Raw genomic sequence first — 25,000 nt, 5'->3', positions numbered from 1 at the left:
AACACAGAAATCCAGTACTTTTTGATTTGATTTGATTTTTCTTTGCTTTAGTTTATTTAGTAAATATTTTATTAACTTTTTTTAAAAACTGAATTCTACTCTCTGGTCTAGTAGGTACACTAACGGACACACACGTCTGAAATGTGTCTCAAAGTAAAGTGGTTAAGGGCTTGTACAGTGGGGCAAAAAAAGTATTTAGTCAGCCACCAATTGTGCAAGTTCTCCCACTTAAAAAAATGACAGAGGCCTGTAATTTTCATCATAGGTACACTTCAACTATGACAGACAAAATGAGAAAGAAATCCAGAAAATTACATTGTAGGATTTTTTATGAATTTATTTGCAAATTATGGTGGAAAATAAGTATTTGGTCACCTACAAACAAGCAAGATTTCTGTCTCTCACAGACCTGTAACTTCTTCTTTAACAGGCTCCTCTGTTCTCCACTCGTTAACTGTATTAATGGCACCTGTTTGAAACTTGTTATCAGTATAAAAGACACCTTTCCACAACCTCAAACAGTCACACTCCAAACTCCACTATGGCCAAGACCAAAGAGCTGTCAAAGGACACCAGAAACAAAATTGTAGACCTGCACCAGGCTGGGAAGCCTGAATCTGCAATAGGTAAGCAGCTTGGTTTGAAGAAATCAACTGTGGGAGCAATTATTAGGAAATGGAAGACGTACAATACCACTGATAATCTCCCTCGATCTGGGGCTCCACGCAAGATGTCACCCTGTGGGGTCAAAATGATCACAATAACGGTGAGCAAAAATCCCAGAACCAAATGGAGGGACCTAGTGAATGACCTGCAGAGAGCTGGGACCAAAGTAACAAGGCCTACCATCAGTAACACACTACGCCGCCAGGGAGTCAAATCCTGCAGTGCCAGACGTGTCCCCCTGCTTAAGCCAGTACATGTCCAGGCATGTCTGAAGTTTGCTAGAGAGTATTTGGATGATCCAGAAGAAGATTGGGAGAATGTCATATGGTCAGATGAAACCAAAATATAACTTTTTGGTAAAAACTCAACTCGTCGTGTTTGGAGACAAAAAATGCTGAGTTGCATCCAAAGAACACCATACCTACTGTGAAGCATACATACATCATGCTTTGGGGCTGTTTTTCTGCAAAGGGACCAGGACGACTGATCCGTGTAAAGGAAAGAATGAATGGGGCCATGTATCGTGAGATTTTGAGTGAAAACCTTCCATCAGCAAGGGCATTGAAGACGAAACGTGGCTGGGTCTTTCAGCATGACAATGATCCCAAACACACCGCCCAGGCAACGAAGGAGTGGCTTCCTAAGAAGCATTTCAAGGTCCTGGAGTGGCCTAGCCAGTCTCCAAATCTCAACCCCATAGGAAATATTTGGAGGTGGTTGAAAGTCATTATTGCCCAGCAACAGCCCCAAAACATCACTGCTCTAAAGGAGATCTGCATGGAGGAATGGGCCAAAATACCAGCAACAGTGTGTGAAAACCTTGTGAAGACTTACAGAAAACGTTCAACCTCTGTAATTGCCAACAAAGGGTATATAACAAAGTATTGAGATAAACTTTTGTTATTGACCAAATACTTATTTTCCACCATAATTTGCAAATAAATTCATAAAAAATCCTACAATGTGATTTACTGGATTTTTTTTCCTCATTTTGTCTGTCATAGTACCTATGATGAAAATGTCAGGCCTCTCTCATCTTTTTAAGTGGGAGAACTTGCACAATTGGTGGCTGACCAGATACCCCCCCCCCTGAATGTAAGCATTTCACAGTAAGGTTATTATTACCTGTTGTATTCGGCGCATGTGATAAATAACATTTGATTTGATTTGATTACAGTAATTGCAGTCATTCTAAATATATGGTATTATAGACCAGCCTCTATATCTTTCCATCACAGAGACATACAAACTGGCAAAACAATTGCTACATTGCAATGTTCCTACTCCAGAAATAAGTCTCTCACTGTTGCCGCCTGCTATCGACCCCCCAGCTGTGCCCTGGACACCATTTGTGAATTGATCGCCGCCCATCTAGCTTCAGAGTTCGTTTTGTTAGGTGACCTAAACTGGGATATGCTTAAAACCTGTTATGGCAAGGCAATCCCCGAGGGGAACTCCACCCCCCCATTCAGCTGAAAAGGTGGTGCAGGGAGTTCAAAAATATTCTTTAGAAATATTTAACTTTCACACGTTAACAAGTCCAATACAGCAAGTGAAAGATAAACATCTTGTTCATCTATCCATCATGTCCGATTTTAAAAATGTTTTACAGTGAAAACACAACACATATTTATGTTAGACAACCACCAAATCAAAGGAAAAACACAGCCATTTTTTCCAGCCAAAGATAGAGTCACAAAAGCAGGATTAGAGATAAAATGAATCACTAACCTTTTGAAAATCTTCATCAGATGACACTCATATGACATGTTACACAATACATTTATGTTTTGTTCGATAATATGCATATTTAAATCCACAAATCTCGCTTTACATTGACGCCATGTTCAGAAATGCCTCCAAAATATCCGGAGGAATTATAGAAAGCCAGGCCAGAAAACAGAAATACTCATCATAAAGTTTGACTAAAGATACATGTTCTACATATAATTAAAGATACACTGGTTCTTAATGCAACCGCTGTCTCAGATTTTTATTTTTTTTACGAAAAAAGCCTACCATGCAATAATCTGAGACTCTCAGACGTAAAAGTATTTCTCCGCCATGTTGGAGTCAACAGAAATACGAAATTACATCATAAATATTCCCTTACCTTTGATGATCTTTCATCAGAATGTAGTGCAAGGAGTCCTAGTTCCATGATAAATTGTTGTTTTGTTCCATAATGTCCAATACTAGTGTCCAATTACATGCATTTGCTAGCACTTTCAGCTCACGTGCCCAAAAGCTGACGCTGGTCCAGGACAACTCTCACGAAAACTTCAAAAATATATATTCCAGGTCGAATAAACAGGTCAAACTACGTAGAGAATCAATCTTCAGGATGTTATTATCATATATATCCAATAACGTTCCAACCGGATCATACGTTTTCATCTGCAGCCAAATGGAACGGCGGTGGCACCCACAGACAAATGCGCCACAGAGAAATGCACCACAGAGAAATGCACCACAGAGAAATGCACCACAGAGAAATGCACCACAGAGAAATGCGTCGCAGAGAAATGCACCACAGAGAAATGCACCACAGAGAAATGCGTCGCAGAGAAATGCACCACAGACAAATGCACCACAGAGAAATGCGTCGCAGAGAAATGCACCACAGAGAAATGCACCACAGAGAAATGCACCACAGAGAAATGCGTCGCAGAGAAATGCACCACAGAGAAATGCACCACAGAGAAATGCACCACAGAGAAATGCACCACAGAGAAATGCGTCGCAGAGAAATGCACCACAGAGAAATGCGCCGCAGGAAAATTGCATTCTGCCAAAACCGTGACTATTTCCCCTCCCATCTCGGCAAAGTTCACACCAGAAGCTCCATTCCACGTTCTACTGAATGAGGACATCTAGTGGAAAGCGTAGGACATACTACCAGATCCATATCTTGTTTGGAAAGGAAGGGGCGATGACTTCAAACTTGACCCACATTCAGAATTTCACTTATTTTTTGGAAGATTGCCTGCCCTATGAGTTCTGTTATACTCACAGACATAATTCAAACAGTTTTAGAAACTTCAGAGTGTTTTCTATCCAATAGTAATAATAATATGCATATATTAGAAATCTAGGAGTAGGATCCAGAGTAGGATGCAGTTCACTATGGGCACGCAATTCATCCAAAGTGAAAATACTGCCCCCTATCCTCAACAAGTTTTAACACCCCGACAGTCCTACAATCTAAGCTAGATGCCCTCAATCACACACACATCATCAAGGAACCCACCAGGCATAACCCTAAAGCTGTAAACATGGGCACCCTCAGACATTATCCGGACCAACTTGCCCCCCAAATACACCTCCGCTGTTTTCAATCAGGATCTCAGCGATCACTGCCTCATTGCCTGTATCCGCTATGGGTCCGTGGTCAAACGACCACCTCTCATCACTGTCAAACGCTCCCTAATACACTTACATTTACATTTACATTTAAGTCATTTAGCAGACGCTCTTATCCAGAGCGACTTACAAATTCTGAGAGCAGGCCTTTCTAATCGACCTGCCCCGTTCAAAAAATGCAGAATTAAGAACAGATATTGCCCTTGGTTCACTCCAGACCTGACTGCCCTTGACCAGTACAAAAACATCCTGTGGTGGACTGCAATAGCATTGAATAGTCCCCATGATATGCAACTGTTCAGGGAAGTCAGGAACCAATACACACAGTCAGTCAGGGAAAGCAAAGGCTAGCTTTGTCAAGCAGAAATTTGCATCCTGTAGCTCCAACTCCAAAAAGTTTTGGGATTACTGTAATGTCCATGGAGAACAAGAACACCTCCTCCCAGCTGCCCACTGCACTGAGGCTAGGTAACACGGTCACCACTGATAAATCCATGATAATCTAAAATTTCAACAAGCATTTCTCAACGGCTGGCCATGCCTTCCTCCTGGCTACTCCAACCCCTGCCAACAGCTCTGTCTCAGGCATCAACTATCTGAGCAGCTAACCGATCGCTGCAGCTGTACATTGACTTGTTTATTGTTTTATTGGCTTGTTTATTGTTTGTGTAACTCTGTGTAACTCTGTGTTGTTGTCTGTGTCACACTGCTTTGCTTTATCTTGGCCAAATCGCAGTTGCAAATGAGAACTTGTTCTCTACTAGCCTACCTGGTTAAATAAAGGTGTTCTCAACTAGCCTACCTGGTTAAATAAAGGTGTTCTCAACTAGCCTATCTGGTTAAATAAAGGTGTTCTCAACTAGCCTACCTGGTTAAATGAAGGTGAAATAAAAAATAAATAGAACTAGCACACTACCATTTTATTCTAAATGGGATGCTAGTCTGAATGTTGGAACTACTCAGTTTGACAGACAATATTTGCTTATTTGACTAAGTAAAGGCATCATAATCATGACTAGATTATCCTGCCATCACATAAATGTTGTTGACACACTCTCTGACTACGTCCTTCATTTGATCTCCCCCCTCCCTCCCCCCCTCCCTCCAGGGGATCTGTTTGTGGCAGGTCTGGGGCCCAACATGTATCAGAACCTTCCTAAGCTGGTGGTCTCTAGGGAGGGTTTCCAGGGTTGTCTGGCATCTGTCGATCTCAACGGCCGTCTACCTGACCTCATCAATGATGCCCTGTTCCGCTCAGGACAGATCGAACGCGGCTGTGAAGGTACGACCCCTGACCTATGACCTCTTTGACTTAGGCATACATATATTATGCATCCACTTCCAAATTGACCCCATGCACCCTATATGACGAGATCTTTGTCTTCTACTCATGGCTATGGTTTGTTCCTTGCCCACTCATACCTTCAGCCTAGTTAATTTATGGCCACTCAGGGTCACAACCTGAAGTAATTTAAATGGTATACTGGGATCAAAGACTAGTGCATCATGTACTAGTCTAGTCAGTACACTGCCTTCCTCCACTAGGTGGTGCCAAACCATTACACTGCCTTCCTCCACTAGGTGTTGCCAATCCATTACACTGCCTTCCTCCACTAGGTGGTGCCAAACCATTACACTGCCTTTCTCCACTAGGTGTTGCCAAACCATTACACTTCATTCCACCAGTAGGTGGTGCCAAACCATTACACTTCATTCCACCAGTAAGTGGTGCCAAACCATTACACTTCATTCCACCTCTAGGTGGTGCAAAATATTACTCTGCATTCCACCACTAGGTGGTGGCAAACTATCAGTATATGAACATAGAAACAGCGTTCTCTCACATCACATTCCTACAACACACACCCCTGTCTATCCATCTGATCCCTTTTACTGTAATCTAACACATGAACACTAATTAACCACTAAATATAGCCTGAAGTACTTCCCTTTACCAACACTATAATTACCTGTACATAGGATCTTAATTTGACCTGTATTGTCGCAACAAAATAATCCTGCAGCAACTGGATTTGAATGTTTAGTCCATACTGTTGCTTGATTGGTGGTTAGGCGATTAGCTGGTCAAAATGAGGCTCCATGAAAAGTGGAATACTGTTAATTAATATAACCGTGCATAACCTTGTGTCTTGCATGCGGTACAAGAAAATTCTCAGCAACAAAAAGAGTGATCAAATTAAGATCCTACAGCTGTAACTCTACAATACCTGAACGGCTCTGAGCACTAACCTTGTGCTGCCTCACTAACACTAACTTTTTCCGCTTCTTCCTGTTCTGTTTGTTGTGTTACGGCGCTAACAAAGTTGAGTTCACCAAAGCCGACCTGCAAGGTAGAAGGTTTCACTCTGACCGCTTCTCTGAGGCGCGGCTGAACTGACAGAATGCTGTGTGCAATGCATCTTGGGTGTAGCTATGATGACCATGTCCCACTGCTGGAGAGGAAGGCTCACTCTCTGAAAGTGTCAGGAGAAATGTTGGAGAAACAGAAAGAACAGAAAGAAGAGATAAAAGAGAGCCTTAAGAGGAAGCTGAATGAGAAAAGCTGTAGCGGGAGGGAAATAGATTGAGAGAGAAAGAGGGAAAATGTTATAAGATTGAGTGATAGTGAGAGGCAGAGAGGCTGAGAGGCCAAGAGGTAGAGACAGAGAGATTGTCTGGGAGAGAGATAAATCGAGGATATGGTGAAAAACAATCAATTCAACCCATCCACAGAGAAGCCCATCCATAAAACATGAGATCCATTTCCAGGCCCAGGGCTTCATGTAGTACTGTTACTATGTTGTCTTACCAGTCGTGGTTGATGTCTACCTGTCTTTGTATAGCAAATTCATTTATTTCATTAGGAAAAGTTGAGATGTACTAAAAAGTATAGCAAATCCTGCAACTGCGCTTCAACAGCGTGCTGCTAGTCAACCATCTCTCAGCCTCTATCTCTCGCTCTCTCTCAGCCTCCCTTTATCTCTTTCTCTCAACCCTGTCACACTCCTTCCTTCTTTTCTCTGGTGAGAAGAGAAGGTGTTGTTTCAGAGAGCGAGTCTTCTCCAATAAAGACAGGGTCGTGGTGACTGAATACCACCGCTCTTCATTACACAGTAAAGGCACTTTCAGCCAGCAACTATAGTTCTCCTTTTTCTGTCCCCACCTCCAAGTTATTATCTTGTCTCACATACCATCTTGCACAATACTATTACACTTAAACAACTGTTTATTTGCAGTTGTTTATGTTTCTTGTTTTTTGTATTTTTGTATTTTTTTTTGTATTTCTTTAAATCTTTTCTCTTTGGAGGTTTTTGAAAAGGTTTTGTATGTTATTTGTTTAATCCAGACGGATTGACTATGTACATATAATGTAGAGTTCTTGTCTACATTCCCTCTTAGAAAAGTATTCAGAAGTGTGAGATATATGTGTGGTGGTGGTTGGTGGAGAATGGAATACACACATCCAGTTTGACTTTGAATGCCCTGTGCAAGTGACACATCATACTCCCCTGTTTGTGTCCTTGGACTTTTGAATGGGCTTGACGATTATACAGTATCATTGAATTCATAAAAACGCGGTTCAAGAAGGCAAATATGAAACTATATTAGTGCTTGTGGATGAATTTTCCAGATGCTTTTCATTACGTTTTTGCGCTGAAGACTATCGCTTTACGTGTTTGACCATTGAATACCATTCAAAAACCCAACAACATTCCAAAACTACAAGGTCCCTTGCATATTGTATACCCCTTCAAACTGTCTCAATGGAGTGCATACTCAGGAATATGCACTACTGTACTGCACTCTAAAGTCTTCATTTGGTCTTGTTTACTGTTCTTGTTCTGAACTATATGTGTTGCAAGTCTATAGGGTTGTAAATCTAAAGGTTTGTAAGTCTATAGGGTTGTAAAATCGATAGTGGTGTAAAATCTATAGTGTTGTAATTCTATAGAATTGTACATCTATAGTGTTGTAAATCTATAGTATTGTACATCTATAGTGTTGTAAATCTATAGTATTGTACATCTATAGTGTTGTAAATCTATAGTATTGTACATCTATAGTGTTGTAAATCTATAGTATTGTAAATCTATAGTATTGTACATCTATAGTGTTGTAAATCTATAGTATTGTAAATCTGTAGCATTGTAAATCTATAGTATTGTAAATCTATAGTATTGTAAATCTACAGTATTGTAACTCTACAGTGTCGTAAATCTATAGTGTTGTATGTCTATAGTGTCAAAAATCTATAGTATTGTAGATCTGTAGTGTCGTAAAAGTAGAGTGTCATAAATCTATAGTGGTGTAATTCTATGGTATTGTAAATCTATAGTATTGTATATCAAGGGTATTGTAAATCTATAGTATTGTAAACCTATAGCATTGTAAATTTATAGTATTGTAAATATATAGTATTGTACATCTATAGTGTGGTAAATCTATAATTCTAAATCTATAGTATTGTAAATATATAGTATTGGAAATCTACAGTTGTAAAGCTATGGTGAGGTAGATCTATAGTATCGTAAATCTATAGTGTGAAATATCAAATCAAATCAAATGTTATTTGTCACATACACATGGTTAGCAGATGTTAGTGTGAGTGTAGCTTGTGCTTCTAGTTCCGACAATGCAGTAATAACCAACAAGTAATCTAGCTAACAATTCCAAAACAACTACCTTATAGACACAAGTGTAAGGGGATAAAGAATATGTACATAAATATATATGAATGAGTGATGGTACAGAACGGCATAGGCAAGATACAGTAGATGGTATCGAGTACAGTATATACATATGAGATGAGTATGTAAACAAAGTGGCATAGTTAAAGTGGCTAGTGATACATGTATTACATAAGGATGCAGTAGATGGTATTGAGTGCAGTATATACATATCTATAGTGTTCTAATTGTATAGTGTCGTAAAATTGTAAATCTATAGTATTTTAAATCTATAGTGTTTTAAATCTATAGTATTGTAAATGTATAGTATTCTAAATCTATAGTATTGTACATCTATAGTGTTGTAAATCTATAGTGTTGTAAATCTATTGTGTTGTAAATCTACAGTATTGGCTCTGGATAAGAGCGTCTGCTAAATGACTTAAATGTAAATGTAAATGTATTGTAATTATATAGTCGTACATCTATAGTGTCGTAAATGTATAGTGTTTCAATTCTATAGTTGTACATCTATAGTGTCGTAAATCTATAAATATATAGTATTGTAAATATATAGTGTTGTAAATATATAGTGTTGTAAATCTATAGTGTTGTAAATCTATAGTGTTGTAAATCTATTGTGTTGTAAATCTATAGTATTGTAAATATATAGTACTGTAAATCTGTAGTATTGTAAGTCTTAAGTATTGTACATCTATAGTATTGTATATCTGTAGTATTGTAAGTCTATAGTATTGTAAATGTATAGTATTCTAAATCTATAGTATTGTACATTTATAGTGTTGTAAATCTATAGTATTGTACATTTATAGTGTTGTAAATTTATAGTATTGTACATTTATAGTGTTGTAAATCTATAGTATTGTAAATCCTTAGTGTTGTAAATATATAGTGTTGTAAATCTATAGTATTGTAAATGTATAATGTTGTAAATCTATAGTATTGTACATCTATAGTGTTCTAAATCTATAGTGTTGTACATCTATAGTGTTCTAAATCTATAGTATTGTACATTTATAGTGTTGTAAATCTATAGTATTGTAAATGTATAATGTTGTAAATCTATAGTATTGTAAATGTATAATGTTGTAAATCTATAGTATTGTACATCTATAGTGTTCTAAATCTATAGTGTTGTACATCTATAGTGTTCTAAATCTATAGTATTGTAAATGTATAATGTTGTAAATCTATAGTATTGTACATCTATAGTGTTCTAAATCTATAGTGTTGTACATCTATAGTGTTCTAAATCTATAGTATTGTAAATGTATAATGTTGTAAATCTATAGTATTGTACATCTATAGTGTTCTAAATCTATAGTATTGTACATCTATAGTGTTCTAAATCTATAGTGTTGTACATCTATAGTGTTCTAAATCTATAGTGTTGTACATCTATAGTATTGTAAATGTATAATGTTGTAAATCTATAGTATTGTAAATGTATAATGTTGTAAATCTATAGTATTGTACATCTATAGTATTGTAAATGTATAATGTTGTAAATCTATAGTATTGTACATCTATAGTGTTCTAAATATATAGTGTTGTACATCTATAGTATTGTAAATGTATAATGTTGTAAATCTATAGTATTGTAAATGTATAATGTTGTACATCTATAGTATTGTAAATGTATAATGTTGTAAATCTATAGTATTGTAAATGTATAATGTTGTAAATCTATAGTATTGTACATCTATAGTGTTCTAAATCTATAGTGTTGTACATCTATAGTGTTCTAAATCTATAGTATTGTACATTTATAGTGTTGTAAATCTATAGTATTGTAAATGTATAATGTTGTAAATCTATAGTATTGTAAATGTATAATGTTGTAAATCTATAGTATTGTACATCTATAGTGTTCTAAATCTATAGTGTTGTACATCTATAGTGTTCTAAATCTATAGTATTGTAAATGTATAATGTTGTAAATCTATAGTATTGTACATCTATAGTGTTCTAAATCTATAGTGTTGTACATCTATAGTGTTCTAAATCTATAGTATTGTAAATGTATAATGTTGTAAATCTATAGTATTGTACATCTATAGTGTTCTAAATCTATAGTATTGTACATCTATAGTGTTCTAAATCTATAGTGTTGTACATCTATAGTGTTCTAAATCTATAGTGTTGTACATCTATAGTATTGTAAATGTATAATGTTGTAAATCTATAGTATTGTAAATGTATAATGTTGTAAATCTATAGTATTGTACATCTATAGTATTGTAAATGTATAATGTTGTAAATCTATAGTATTGTAAATGTATAATGTTGTAAATCTATAGTATTGTTTATCTATAGTGTTCTAAATCTATAGTGTTGTACATCTATAGTGTTGTAAATCTATAGTATTGTAAATGTATAATGTTGTAAATCTATAGTATTGTACATCTATAGTGTTCTAAATCTATAGTGTTGTACATCTATAGTGTTCTAAATCTATAGTATTGTAAATGTATAATGTTGTAAATCTATAGTATTGTACATCTATAGTGTTCTAAATCTATAGTGTTGTGCATCTATAGTATTGTAAATGTATAATGTTGTAAATCTATAGTATTGTAAATGTATAATGTTGTAAATCTATAGTATTGTACATCTATAGTGTTCTAAATCTATAGTGTTGTACATCTATAGTGTTGTAAATCTATAGTATTGTAAATGTATAATGTTGTAAATCTATAGTATTGTACATCTATAGTGTTCTAAATCTATAGTATTGTAAATGTATAATGTTGTAAATCTATAGTATTGTACATCTATAGTGTTCTAAATCTATAGTGTTGTACATCTATAGTATTGTAAATGTATAATGTTGTAAATCTATAGTATTGTACATCTATAGTGTTCTAAATCTATAGTGTTGTACATCTATAGTATTGTAAATGTATAATGTTGTAAATCTATAGTATTGTAAATGTATAATGTTGTAAATCTATAGTATTGTACATCTATAGTGTTCTAAATCTATAGTGTTGTACATCTATAGTGTTCTAAATCTATAGTATTGTAAATGTATAATGTTGTAAATCTATAGTATTGTACATCTATAGTGTTCTAAATCTATAGTGTTGTACATCTATAGTATTGTAAATGTATAATGTTGTAAATCTATAGTATTGTAAATGTATAATGTTGTAAATCTATAGTATTGTACATCTATAGTGTTCTAAATCTATAGTGTTGTACATCTATAGTGTTCTAAATCTATAGTATTGTAAATGTATAATGTTGTAAATCTATAGTATTGTACATCTATAGTGTTCTAAATCTATAGTGTTGTACATCTATAGTGTTCTAAATCTATAGTATTGTAAATGTATAATGTTGTAAATCTATAGTATTGTACATCTATAGTGTTCGAAATCTATAGTGTTGTACATCTATAGTGTTCTAAATCTATAGTATTGTAAATGTATAATGTTGTAAATCTATAGTATTGTACATCTATAGTGTTCTAAATCTATAGTATTGTACATCTATAGTGTTCTAAATCTATAGTGTTGTACATCTATAGTGTTCTAAATCTATAGTGTTGTACATCTATAGTATTGTAAATGTGTAATGTTGTAAATCTATAGTATTGTAAATGTATAATGTTGTAAATCTATAGTATTGTACATCTATAGTGTTCTAAATCTATAGTGTTGTACATCTATAGTATTGTAAATGTATAATGTTGTAAATCTATAGTATTGTACATCTATAGTGTTCTAAATCTGTAGTGTTGTACATCTATAGTGTTCCTAATCTATAGTATTGTAAATGTATAATGTTGTAAATCTATAGTATTGTACATCTATAGTGTTCTAAATCTATAGTATTGTACATCTATAGTGTTCTAAATCTATAGTGTTGTACATCTATAGTGTTCTAAATCTATAGTGTTGTACATCTATAGTATTGTAAATGTATAATGTTGTAAATCTATAGTATTGTAAATGTATAATGTTGTAAATCTATAGTATTGTACATCTATAGTGTTCTAAATCTATAGTGTTGTACATCTATAGTGTTCTAAATCTATAGTATTGTAAATGTATAATGTTGTAAATCTATAGTATTGTACATCTATAGTGTTCTAAATCTATAGTATTGTACATCTATAGTGTTCTAAATCTATAGTGTTGTAAATCTATAGTATTGTACATCTATAGTGTTCTAAATCTATAGTATTGTAAATGTATAATGTTGTAAATCTATAGTATTGTACATCTATAGTGTTCTAAATCTATAGTGTTCTAAATCTATAGTGTTGTAAATATATAGTATTGTACATCTATAGTGTTCTAAATCTATAGTGTTCTAAATCTATAGTGTTGTAAATATATAGTATTGTACATCTATAGTGTTCTAAATCTATAGTGTTCTAAATCTATAGTATTGTAAATATATAGTATTGTACATCTATAGTGTTCTTAATCTATAGTGTTCTAAATCTATAGTGTTGTAAATATATTGTGTTGTAAATCTATTGTGTTGTAAATCTATAGTGGTGTAAGTCTACAGTGTAATATATAGTATTGTGAATCTACAGTATTGTAATTATATAGTCGTACATCTATAGTGTCGTAAATGTATAGTGTTTCAATTCTATAGTTGTACATCTATAGTGTCGTAAATCTATAAATATATAGTATTGTAAATATATAGTGTTGTAAATATATAGTGTTGTAAATCTATTGTGTTGTAAATCTACAGTATTGTAATTATATAGTCGTACATCTATAGTGTCGTAAATGTATAGTGTTTCAATTCTATAGTTGTACATCTATAGTGTCATAAATCTATAAATATATAGTATTGTAAATATATAGTGTTGTAAATCTATAGTGTTGTAAATCTATTGTGTTGTAAATCTACAGTATTGTAATTATATAGTCGTACATCTATAGTGTCGTAAATGTATAGTGTTTCAATTCTATAGTTGTACATCTATAGTGTCGTAAATCTATAAATATATAGTATTGTAAATATATAGTGTTGTAAATCTATAGTGTTGTAAATCTATTGTGTTGTAAATCTATTGTGTTGTAAATCTATTGTGTTGTAAATCTATAGTGTTGTAAATCTATTGTGTTGTAAATCTACAGTATTGTAATTATATAGTCGTACATCTATAGTGTCGTAAATGTATAGTGTTTCAATTCTATAGTTGTACATCTATAGTGTCGTAAATCTATAAATATATAGTATTGTAAATATATAGTGTTGTAAATATATAGTGTTGTAAATCTATAGTGTTGTAAATCTATAGTGTTGTAAATCTATTGTGTTGTAAATCTATAGTATTGTAAATATATAGTACTGTAAATCTGTAGTATTGTAAGTCTATAGTATTGTACATCTATAGTATTGTATATCTGTAGTATTGTAAGTCTATAGTTTTGTAAATATATAGTATTGTAAATCTATAGTATTGTAATTCTATAGTGTCGTAAATCTATAGTGTTGCAAATATGTTGTGTTTTAAGTCTATAGTGTTGTAAATATATAGTATTGTAAATCTGTAGTATTGTAAGTCTATAGTTTTGTAAATATATAGTATTGTAAATCTATAGTATTGTAATTCTATAGTGTCGTAAATCTATAGCGTTGTAAATGTGTTGTGTTTTAAGTCTATAGTCGTAAATCTATAGTGTTGTAAATGTGTTGTGTTTAAAGTCAATAATTGTACATCTATAGGGTTGTAAATGTGTTGTGTTTAAAGTCTATAGTCGTACATCTATAGTCACTTTTTGTACATCTAATATTCTGTTTTCTTTAGTTTTTTGGGGGGACGTTGGGAAAAGTGTCTTTCTTTCTGTGAGTCTTGTACAGTATCTGTCTTTGTTTGTTTTAAGTCTATAGTCGTACATCTATAGTGTTGTAAATGTGTTGTGTTTTAAGTCTATAGTCGTACATCTATAGGGTTGTAAATGTGTTGTGTTTTAAGTCTATAGTCGTACATCTATAGTGTTGTAAATGTGTTGTGTTTTAAGTCTATAGTCATACATCTATAGTGTTGTAAATGTGTTGTGTTTTAAGTCTATAGTCGTACATCTATAGGGTTGTAAATGTGTTGTGTTTTAAGTCTATAGTCGTACATCTATAGGGTTGTAAATGTGTTGTGTTTTAAGTCTATAGTCGTACATCTATAGGGTTGTAAATGTGTTGTGTTTTAAGTCTATAGTCGTACATCTATAGGGTTGTAAATGTGTTGTGTTTTAAGTCTATAGTCGTACATCTATAGGGTTGTAAATGTGTTGTGTTTTAAGTCTATAGTCGTACATCTATAGGGTTGTAAATGTGTTGTGTTTTAAGTCTATAGTCGTACATCTATAGGGTTGTAAATGTGTTGTGTTTTAAGTCTATAGTCGTACATCTATAGTGTTGTAAATGTGTTGTGTTTTAAGTCTATAGTCGTACATCTATAGGGTTGTAAATGTGTTGTGTTTTAAGTCTATAGTCGTACATCTATAGTCACTTTTTGTACATCTAATATTCTGTTTTCTTTAGTTTTTTGGGGGGACGTTGGGAAAAGTGTCTTTCTTTCTGTGAGTCTTGTACAGTATCTGTCTTTGTAGCCACGTGAAAAACATCCTGTTTGTGTCCTTTTTGTTTGTGGCTGTTCATAATGGGTCATATGTAAAACACACAAAGGGAATGCTGTTTTTCTGTCTCCAAACATTGAGACTTCCTGTTGGATTTATATGGCACGCATGCCCCCAATTCCCCTCCCACACCAAGTGCACTACTGCATGGTACCTCCAATGATGGGGCTCAGTACCGACCCCCCCCCCCCTGTGGTTACTCCACCCCTTTACACCCTGTCTGTTCCAACAGGACCCAGCACCACCTGTCAGGAGGACTCCTGTACCAACATGGGCGTGTGTATTCAACAGTGGGAGAACTTTACCTGCGACTGCACAATGACCTCTTACACAGGGACACAGTGCAACGACCGTGAGTACCGTTTAACTTTAACTAGACATATGTAGACCGATGCGAAGACGCCGGAAAAACACAGTTCACAGGGATCAACTCTCATACACACACACACACACACACACAGACAGACACACACACCTGCAGCTTCCCCGTGACCAGCTGCACTGATGGACGCAGTGCAACTACCGTGAGTCCTCAGGGGCACATTGATTATCTGCATGATGCTAGCTGTTATTCTGACTCTGTTTCCAATGCACACAGTATATTCTACTATCGCTGTAACACAGTACAAAACGGGTTGAAACTGTTCTCAGTGTCACACTTTGTTGTTGTGTGGTCAAGGAGTCTCAGGGCTTTAGGAACTCAAGAGTTGAGTTGAGTGTGTGACTGATGATATGTGCAACTTCTGGTTCTGCCCAAGCAGGCATTGCATAAATGTCCCTAAATAGCTTTCTCAAATGTCTGTGTGTGTGTGTGTGTGTGGCTCTTATCCCCGTGACGATGGGGACTCTCCTCTTCAATTTGCAGTGTCTTTAATTAGACAGTGTAATGGAAGGGTCACTCTGGTCTGCCCAGGGCACAACTAATTTAATATTTATTTCACCTTTATAGGCAAGTTGAGAACAAGTTCTCGTTTACAACTGCGACCTGGCCTAGATAAAGCAAAGCAGTTCGACACATACAACAACACAGAGTTACACATGGAATAAACAAACATACAGTCAATAATACTGTAGAAATAGTCTATATACAGTATGTGCAAATGAGGTAGGATAAGGGAGGTAAGGCAATAAATAGGCCATGGTGGCAAAGTAATTACAATATGGCAATTAAACACTGGAATGGAAGATGTATGTGCAAGTAGAGATACCGGGGTGCAATGGAGCAATATAAATAAATAAATACAGTATGGGGATGAGGTAGTTGGATGGGCTATTTATAGATGGGCTATGTACATGTGCAGTGATCTGTGAGCTGCTCTGACAGCTGGTGCTTAAAGCTAGTGAGGGAGATATGAGTCTCCAGCTTCAGGGATTTTTGCAGTTCGTTCCAGTCATTGGCAGCAGAGAACAGGAAGGAAAGGCATCCAAAGTAAGAATTGGCTTTGGGGGTGACCAGTGAGATATACCTGCTGGAGAGCGTGCAATGGGTGGGTGCTGCTATGGTGACCAGTGAGCTGAGATAAGGCGGGGCGTTACCAAGCAGAGTCTTGTAGATGACCTGGATCCAGTGGGTTTGGCGACGAGTATGAAGCGAGGGCCAGCCAACGAGAGTGTACAGGTCACAGTGGTGGGTAGTATATGGGGCTTTGGTGACAAAACGGATATCACTGTGATAGACTGCATCCAATTTGTTGAATAGCGTTGGTCAAAGTCGAGGATCGGTAGGATGGTCAGTTTTACGAGGGTTTGGCAGCATGGATGAAGGATGCTTTGTTGCAAAATAGGAAGTTGATTCTAGAAAGAATTTTGGATTGGAGATGCTTAATGGGAGTGTGGATTTCAGTGCAGTTGGAGGCTACGGAAGGAGAGTTGTGTGGCATTGAAGCTCGTCTGGAGGTTAGTTAACAAAGTGTCCAAAGAAGGTCCAGAGGTATACAGAATGGTGTCGTCTGCGTAGAGGTGGATCAGAGAATCACCAGCAGCAAGAGAAGAGAGTCGGCACGAAAATTGAACCCTTTGGCAGCCCCATAGAGACTGCCAGAGGTCCGGAAAACAGGCCCTGTTTGAGAAAGAGTTGGTGAACCAGGCGAGGCAGTCTTTTGAGAAACCAAGGCTGTCGAGTCTGCCGATAGGAATATGGTGATTGACAGAGTTGAAAGCCTTGGCCAGGTCGGTGAATATGGCTGCACAGTAATGTCTCTTATCGATGGCAGTTATGATATCGTTTAAGACCTTGAGCGTGGCTGAGGTGCACCCATGACCAGCAGTGAAACCAGATTGTATAGCGGAGAAGGTACGGTGGTGTTTGAAATGGTCGGTCATCCGTTTGTTAACTTGGCTTTCGAAGACCTTAGCAAGGCAGGGTAGGATAGATATTGGTCTGTAGCAGTTTGGGTCTAGATTGTCTCCCCCTTCGATGAGGGGGATGACTGTGGCAGCTTTCCAATCTTTGGGAATCTCAGACGAAAGAGAGGTTGAACAGGCTGATAATAGGGGTTGCAACAATTTCAGCAGATCATTTTAGAAAGAGAAGGTTCTAGATTGTCTAGCCCTGCTGATTTGTAGGGGTCCAGATTTAGCAGCTCTTTCAGAACATTATCTATCTGGATGTGGGTGAAGGAGAAATGGGGGAGGCTTGGGCGAGTTGCTGTGGCGGAAGCAGGGCTGTAGATAGAGGTGGGGTAGCCAGGTGAAAAGCATGGCCAGCCTTAGAAAAATGCTTATTGAAGTTCTCAATTACAGTGGATTTATCAGTGGTGGCAATGTTTCCTGGACAGCTGGGAGGAGGTGCTCTTATTCTCCATGGACTTTACAGTGTCCCAGAGGTTTATTGAGTTTGTGCTACAGGATGCAAATTTCTGCTTGAAAAAGCAAGCCTTATCTTTCCTGCCTCTGTATATTGGCTCCTAACTTCCCTGAACAGTTGCATATCACAGGGGCTATTCGATGCTAATGCAGAATGCCACAGGATGTTTTGTGCTGGTCAAGGACAGTCAGGTCTGGCGGAGACCAAGGGCTATATCTGTTCCAGGTTCTACATTTGTTGAATGGGGCATGCTTATTTAAGATTGTGAGGAAGGCACCTTTAAAGAATAACCAGGCATCCTCTACTGATGAGGTCAATATCCCTCCAGGATACCTGGGTCAGGTCGATTAGAAAGGCCTGCTCACTGAAGTGTTTTAGGGAGTGTTTGACAGTGATGACAGGTGGTCGTTTGACCGCAGACCCATTACGGATGAAGTCAATGAGGCAGTGATCGCTGAGATCTTGGTTAAAAACAGCAGAGGTGTATTTGGTGGGCAAGTTGGTTAGGATGATATCCATGAGGGTGCCCATGTTTACTGATTTGGGGTAGTACCTGGTGGGTTCATTGATAATTTGTGTGAGATTGAGGGCATCAAGCTTAGATTGTAGGATGGCCGGGGTGTTAAGCATGTCCCAGTTTAGGTCACCTAGCAGCATGAGCTCTGAAGATAGATTGGGGGCAATCAATTCACATATGGTGTCCAGGGCACAGCTGGGGGCTGAGGGTGGTCTATAGCAAGTGGCAATGGTGGGAGACTTGTTTCTGGAAAGGTGGATTTTTGAAAGTAGAAGCTCAAATTGTTTGGGTACAGACCTTGATAGTAAAACAGAACTCTGCAGGCTATCTTTGCAGTAGATTGCAACACCGCCTCTTTGGCAGTTCTATCTTGTCGGAAAATGTTGTAGTTAGGGATGGAAATTTCAGGGGTTTTGGTGGTCTTCCTAAGCCAGGATTCAGACACGGCTAGGACATCCGGGTAGGAAGAGTGTGCTAAAGCAGTGAATAAAACAAACTTAGAGAGGAGGCTTCTAATGTTAACTTCTTACGGTATAGGTGACGGTTGCGTCCCACTTGGGCAAAAAACAGGGAAAATGCAGCGTGGCAAATAAAAAAAAATTATATAAAAATCAAACTTTCATTAAAGGAGCAGGATTCCTTGTGCGATAGAAAAGATTCAATGCATAATGTACAGACAAAAGTATGGTAGGATGTGAGTACATTTGAAGTAAACCTAGGCATTGAGTAATGACGAGAGAGATATTGTCTCTAGAGACGTTTAAACCAGGTGATTTCTCCGCATTTGTGGGAGGTTGAACTAAATGGCTGGTTAAGGCATATTGAGCATGGCTAGAGGCTCTACAGTGAAATAAGACAATAATCACTAACCAGAACAGTAATGGACAAGTCATATTGACATTAGGGAGAAGTATGCGTAGCCGAGTGATCATAGGGGTCCAGTGAGGGGTTGGGCTGGCTGGAGACACGGCGATTCAGACAGCTCGCAGGCCTGGGCGAGCAAGCCAGCAGAAGGGCCTAAGAGGGACGTCGCGACGGAGAAAAGTCTGTTTTTGCCTCCTCGTGCGGTGACGTCGATAGAACAGTCGTGATGGATTAGTAGTGTTCGGAGTAGCAGAGGGGTCCAAGTCCAATTAGTAAAATAGGTATAGTGGCCCAAGAAATTGGACGATGGATCTATTCAGCTAACAGTCCAATGTGCTCGAGACAGCTAGCGGGCCACGGCTAGCAGATGGGCCACGGCTAGCAGGCGAGCAGATGGGCATTCAGGGGACGTCGCGGCGTAGGGGCCAGTTGAGTACCCCCTCGAGCAGATTACGTCGTAGTCCAGTCGTGAAGGATCGGTGGGGTTCCCTGCCCCATACCGGCAGTAGAAAGGGTCCGGGTATTGTAGCCCAGGAGTGGCTGATGAGCCTCTTCAGCTAGCTGGGAGAATGGGCCTAACATCGGCTAGCTCCAGGCTAATTGGCGCTAGGTAGCTGCGATGATCCAGATGAAAAGGTACAGAGCTTGCGGTAGGAATCCGGGGATATGGAGAGAAACTAGGTCCAGTATGATCTGGTTTGAGTCGCGTTGTACAAACTGGCGAGCTGAAATATGTAAAAAGATATATACATGGGACACGACAAGACGAAGGACAAAGACGTCTGACTGCTACGCCATCTTGGAGTTTTTGATATGAATAATGTAGGAACTGTGATCAGTCGACACTGAAATTACGTCAACCTTTCATACCAACTAATGCTGTTGCTAGGTCCACTGCAGATAACACTCTCTTGTCCTCTACCTCTTTATTTCTCTCTCAGTTGCTCCCTCTCTTTTTGTCTTTATCTCTCTTTACCCCTCTACGTTGATGTCTGTTCTTTTGCTATCTCTCATTCGCTCTCTCTCCCTCGTTCTCTCCCTCTATCTCCTCTCCTTTCTTTGAAACAGAGTCATGGTTCGAGGCGATGAGTGCTACTCTGACCCAAATCAAATCAAATCAAATTGTATTTGTCACATACACATGGTTAGCAGATGTTAATGCGAGTGTAGCGAAATGCTTGTGCTTCTAGTTCCGACAATGCAGTGATAACCAACAAGTAATCTAACTAACAATTCCAAAACTACTGTCTTATACACAGTGTAAGGGGATAAAGAATATGTACATAAGGATATATGAATGAGTGATGGTACAGGGCAGCATACAGTAGATAGTATCGAGTACAGTATATACATATGAGATGAGTATGTAGACAAAGTAAACAAAGTGGCATAGTTAAAGTGGCGATTGACAGAGTTGAAAGACCCGATGATTAACTCAGGGTCCTGCCTCACCAGGAGAAAAAGTGGTTTCAGGACATGTTCATACTTCCGTCCTAAACAGTTCACTATTCCCTATCGTAGTGCACTACTTGGCCTGGGCCGCAACCAGCAGGGCATCACTGCACCCATCTCTGCCTCATTACGAACCAAGGGCACAGGCCTGGGCATCAAGGGAAGCAACTACGATAGCCCTATGGCTCTGTCTCTATGATGGTTTCCATTGTGTTTTTAGTAGACAACTAGTATAGTAGTTGTAGCCAGGCAATGGAGGTTCAAATACTGTACTGTACTGTGTTGTGCTGTACAGTCAACATAATATAAAGTCCTGTTTAGTGTCTCTTCTGCTGTTTCTCCTCCCCCTGAGGTTTATAAACAGTTCATAGAACCACCACTAGATGGCAGTAATGCACTGAGCAGCTCTGTGCATAGCCCATCGACACATGGCTGGCTGAGAGAAGAAATGAGATGCAATCCTCTGAACATGTAATCAACTTTCTTCTTATTTTCATTCTCTCTCTCTCTCTCTCTCTCTCTCTCTCTCTCTCTCTATCTCTCTCTCTCTCTCTCTCTCTCTCTCTCTCTCTCTCTCTCTCTCTCTCTCTCTCTCTCTCTCTCTCTCTCTCTCTCTCTGTCTCTCTCTCTCTCTCTCTCTCTCTCTCTCTCTCTTTCACTCTCTCTCTCTCTCTCTCTCTCTCTCTCTCTCTCTCTCTCTCTCTCTCTCTGTCTCTCTCTGTCTCTCTCTCTCTCTCTCTCTCTCTCTTTCACTCTCTCTCTCTCTCTCTCTCTCTCTCTCTCTCTCTCTCTCTCTCTCTCTCTCTCTCTCTCTCTCTCTCTCTCTCTCTCTCTCTCTCTCTCTCCACCCCCTCTCTACTTCCACCCTTTCCGAACACACAAACCCACCCTGCTCTTGCTGCTCCAGCTGCTGAAAGTGGAATGATATCTTGTGATGAAAAGCTTTCTCCACCCAACAATGCAACAGTGGTATCTCCAATCATGTTGTTTGATAGTGAACCAGTAGAATGGTGAACCAAGGGGACTCAGCGTCGTTCAATTGCTGTCTGTGCTGTGGTGTACTGTACTGTGTTGTACTGTGTTGTACTGTACAGTGGTGTACTGTACTGTGCTGTAATGTGTGGTGTTGTACTGTGTTGTACTGTACTATATTGTACTGTACTGTGTTGTACTGTACTCTATTGTACTGTACTGTGTTGTGCTGTACTGTACTGTACTGTACTGTACTGTACTGTACTGTACTGTACTGTACTGTACTGTGCTGTAATGTGAGGTGTTGTACTGTACTGTGTTGTACTGTAGAGTGGTGTACTGTACTGTGTTGTACTGCACGGTGTTGTACTGTACTGTGTTGTACTCTACTGTACTGTGCTGCACTGTGTTGTACTGTACGGTGTTACATTTACATTTACATTTAAGTCATTTAGCAGACGCTCTTATCCAGAGCGACTTACAAATTGGTGCATTCACCTTATGACATCCAGTGGGACAGTCACTTAACAATAGTGCATCTAAAACTTAGGGGGGTGGGGTGAGAGGGATTACTTAACCTATCCTAGGTATTCCTTAAAGAGGTGGGGTTTCAGGTGTCTCCGGAAGGTGGTGATTGACTCCGCTGTCCTGGCGTCGTGAGGGAGTTTGTTCCACCATTGGGGGGCCAGGGCAGCGAACAGTTTTGACTGGGCTGAGCGGGAGCTGTACTTCCTCAGTGGTAGGGAGGCGAGCAGGCCAGAGGTGGATGAACGCAGTGCCCTTGTTTGGGTGTAGGGCCTGATCAGAGCCTGGAGGTACTGAGGTGCCGTTCCCCTCACAGCTCCGTAGGCAAGCACCATGGTCTTGTAGCGGATGCGAGCTTCAACTGGAAGCCAGTGGAGAGAACGGAGGAGCGGGGTGACGTGAGAGAAACTTGGGAAGGTTGAACACCAGACGGGCTGCGGCGTTCTGGATGAGTTGAAGGGGTTTAATGGCACAGGCAGGGAGCCCAGCCAACAGCGAGTTGCAGTAATCCAGACGGGAGATGACAAGTGCCTGGATTAGGACCTGCGCCGCTTCCTGTGTGAGGCAGGGTCGTACTCTGCGGATGTTGTAGAGCATGAACCTACAGGAACGGGCCACCGCCTTGATGTTAGTTGAGAACGACAGGGTGTTGTCCAGGATCACGCCAAGGTTCTTGGCGCTCTGGGAGGAGGACACAATGGAGTTGTCGACTGTGATGGCGAGATCATGGAACGGGCAGTCCTTCCCGGGAGGAAGAGCAGCTCCGTCTTGCCGAGGTTCAGCTTGAGGTGGTGATCCGTCATCCACACTGATATGTCTGCCAGACATGCAGAGATGCGATTCGCCACCTGGTCATCAGAAGGGGAAAGGAGAAGATTAATTGTGTGTCGTCTGCATAGCAATGATAAGAGAGACCATGTGAGGTTATGACAGAGCCAAGTGACTTGGTGTATAGCGAGAATAGGAGAGGGCCAAGAACAGAGCCCTGGGGGACACCAGTGGTGAGAGCGCGTGGTGAGGAGACAGATTCTCGCCACGCCACCTGGTAGGAGCGACCTGTCAGGTAGGACGCAATCCAAGCGTGGGCCGCGCCGGAGATGCCCAACTCGGAGAGGGTGGAGAGGAGGATCTGATGGTTCACAGTATCGAAGGCAGCCGATAGATCTAGAAGGATGAGAGCAGAGGAGAGAGAGTTAGCTTTAGCAGTGCGGAGCGCCTCCGTGATACAGAGGAGAGCAGTCTCAGTTGAATGACTAGTCTTGAAACCTGACTGATTTGGATCAAGAAGGTCATTCAGAGAGAGATAGCGGGAGAGCTGGCCAAGGACGGCACGTTCAAGAGTTTTGGAGAGAAAAGAAAGAAGGGATACTGGTCTGTAATTGTTGACATCGGAGGGATCGAGTGTAGGTTTTTTCAGAAGGGGTGCAACTCTCGCTCTCTTGAAGACGGAAGGGACGTAGCCAATGGTCAGGGATGAGTTGATGAGCGAGGTGAGGTAAGGGAGAAGGTCTCCGGAAATGGTCTGGAGAAGAGAGGAGGGGATAGGGTCAAGCGGGCAGGTTGTTGGGCGGCCGGCCGTCACAAGACGCGAGATTTCATCTGGAGAGAGAGGGGAGAAAGAGGTCAGAGCACAGGGTAGGGCAGTGTGAGCAGAACCAGCGGTGTCGTTTGACTTAGCAAACGAGGATCGGATGTCGTCGACCTTCTTTTCAAAATGGTTGACGAAGTCATCTGCAGAGAGGGAGGAGGGGGGAGGGGGCGGAGGATTCAGGAGGGAGGAGAAGGTGGCAAAGAGCTTCCTAGGGTTAGAGGCAGATGCTTGGAATTTAGCGTGGTAGAAAGTGGCTTTAGCAGCAGAGACAGAGGAGGAAAATGTAGAGAGGAGGGAGTGAAAGGATGCCAGGTCCGCAGGGAGGCGAGTTTTCCTCCATTTCCGCTCGGCTGCCCGGAGCCCTGTTCTGTGAGCTCGCAATGAGTCATCGAGCCACGGAGCGGGAGGGGAGGACCGAGCCGGCCTGGAGGATAGGGGACATAGAGAGTCAAGGGATGCAGAGAGGGAGGAGAGGAGGGTTGAGGAGGCAGAATCAGGAGATAGGTGGGAGAAGGTTTGAGCGGAGGGAAGAGATGATAGGATGGAAGAGGAGAGAGTAGCGGGGGAGAGAGAGCGAAGGTTGGGACGGCGCGATACCATCCGAGTAGGGGCAGTGTGGGAGGTGTTGGATGAGAGCGAGAGGGAAAAGGATACAAGGCAGTGGTCGGAGACTTGGAGGGGAGTTGCAGTGAGGTTAGTGGAAGAACAGCATCTAGTAAAGATGAGGTCGAGCGTATTGCCTGCCTTGTGAGTAGGGGGGGAAGGTGAGAGGGTGAGGTCAAAAGAGGAGAGGAGTGGAAAGAAGGAGGCAGAGAGGAAAGAGTCAAAGGTAGACGTGGGGAGGTTAAAGTCGCCCAGAACTGTGAGAGGTGAGCCGTCCTCAGGAAAGGAGCTTATCAAGGCATCAAGCTCATTGATGAACTCTCCGAGGGAACCTGGAGGGCGATA

The 25,000-nt window shown here is 39.5% G+C and overlaps 1 protein-coding gene across 1 annotated transcript in view; it reads left to right on the top strand.

The window, feature by feature from the left end:
- Window positions 1-25,000, top strand: part of LOC123995391 (neurexin-3-like) — an 834,015-nt gene that overhangs the window by 445,678 nt on the left and 363,337 nt on the right. The window contains exons 17-18 of the mRNA XM_046298964.1: window positions 5,138-5,311; window positions 15,558-15,677. Of these exons, the coding sequence (XP_046154920.1) occupies window positions 5,138-5,311; window positions 15,558-15,677 (294 nt within the window). The remainder of the gene's footprint in view (window positions 1-5,137; window positions 5,312-15,557; window positions 15,678-25,000) is intronic.

The sequence above is a fragment of the Oncorhynchus gorbuscha genome, linkage group LG14 (genome assembly GCF_021184085.1).
Source record: "Oncorhynchus gorbuscha isolate QuinsamMale2020 ecotype Even-year linkage group LG14, OgorEven_v1.0, whole genome shotgun sequence".
Lineage (NCBI taxonomy): Eukaryota > Metazoa > Chordata > Actinopteri > Salmoniformes > Salmonidae > Oncorhynchus > Oncorhynchus gorbuscha.
Note: the sequence above shows the minus strand (reverse complement) of the source record. Positions and strands in the feature narration are given on the sequence as shown.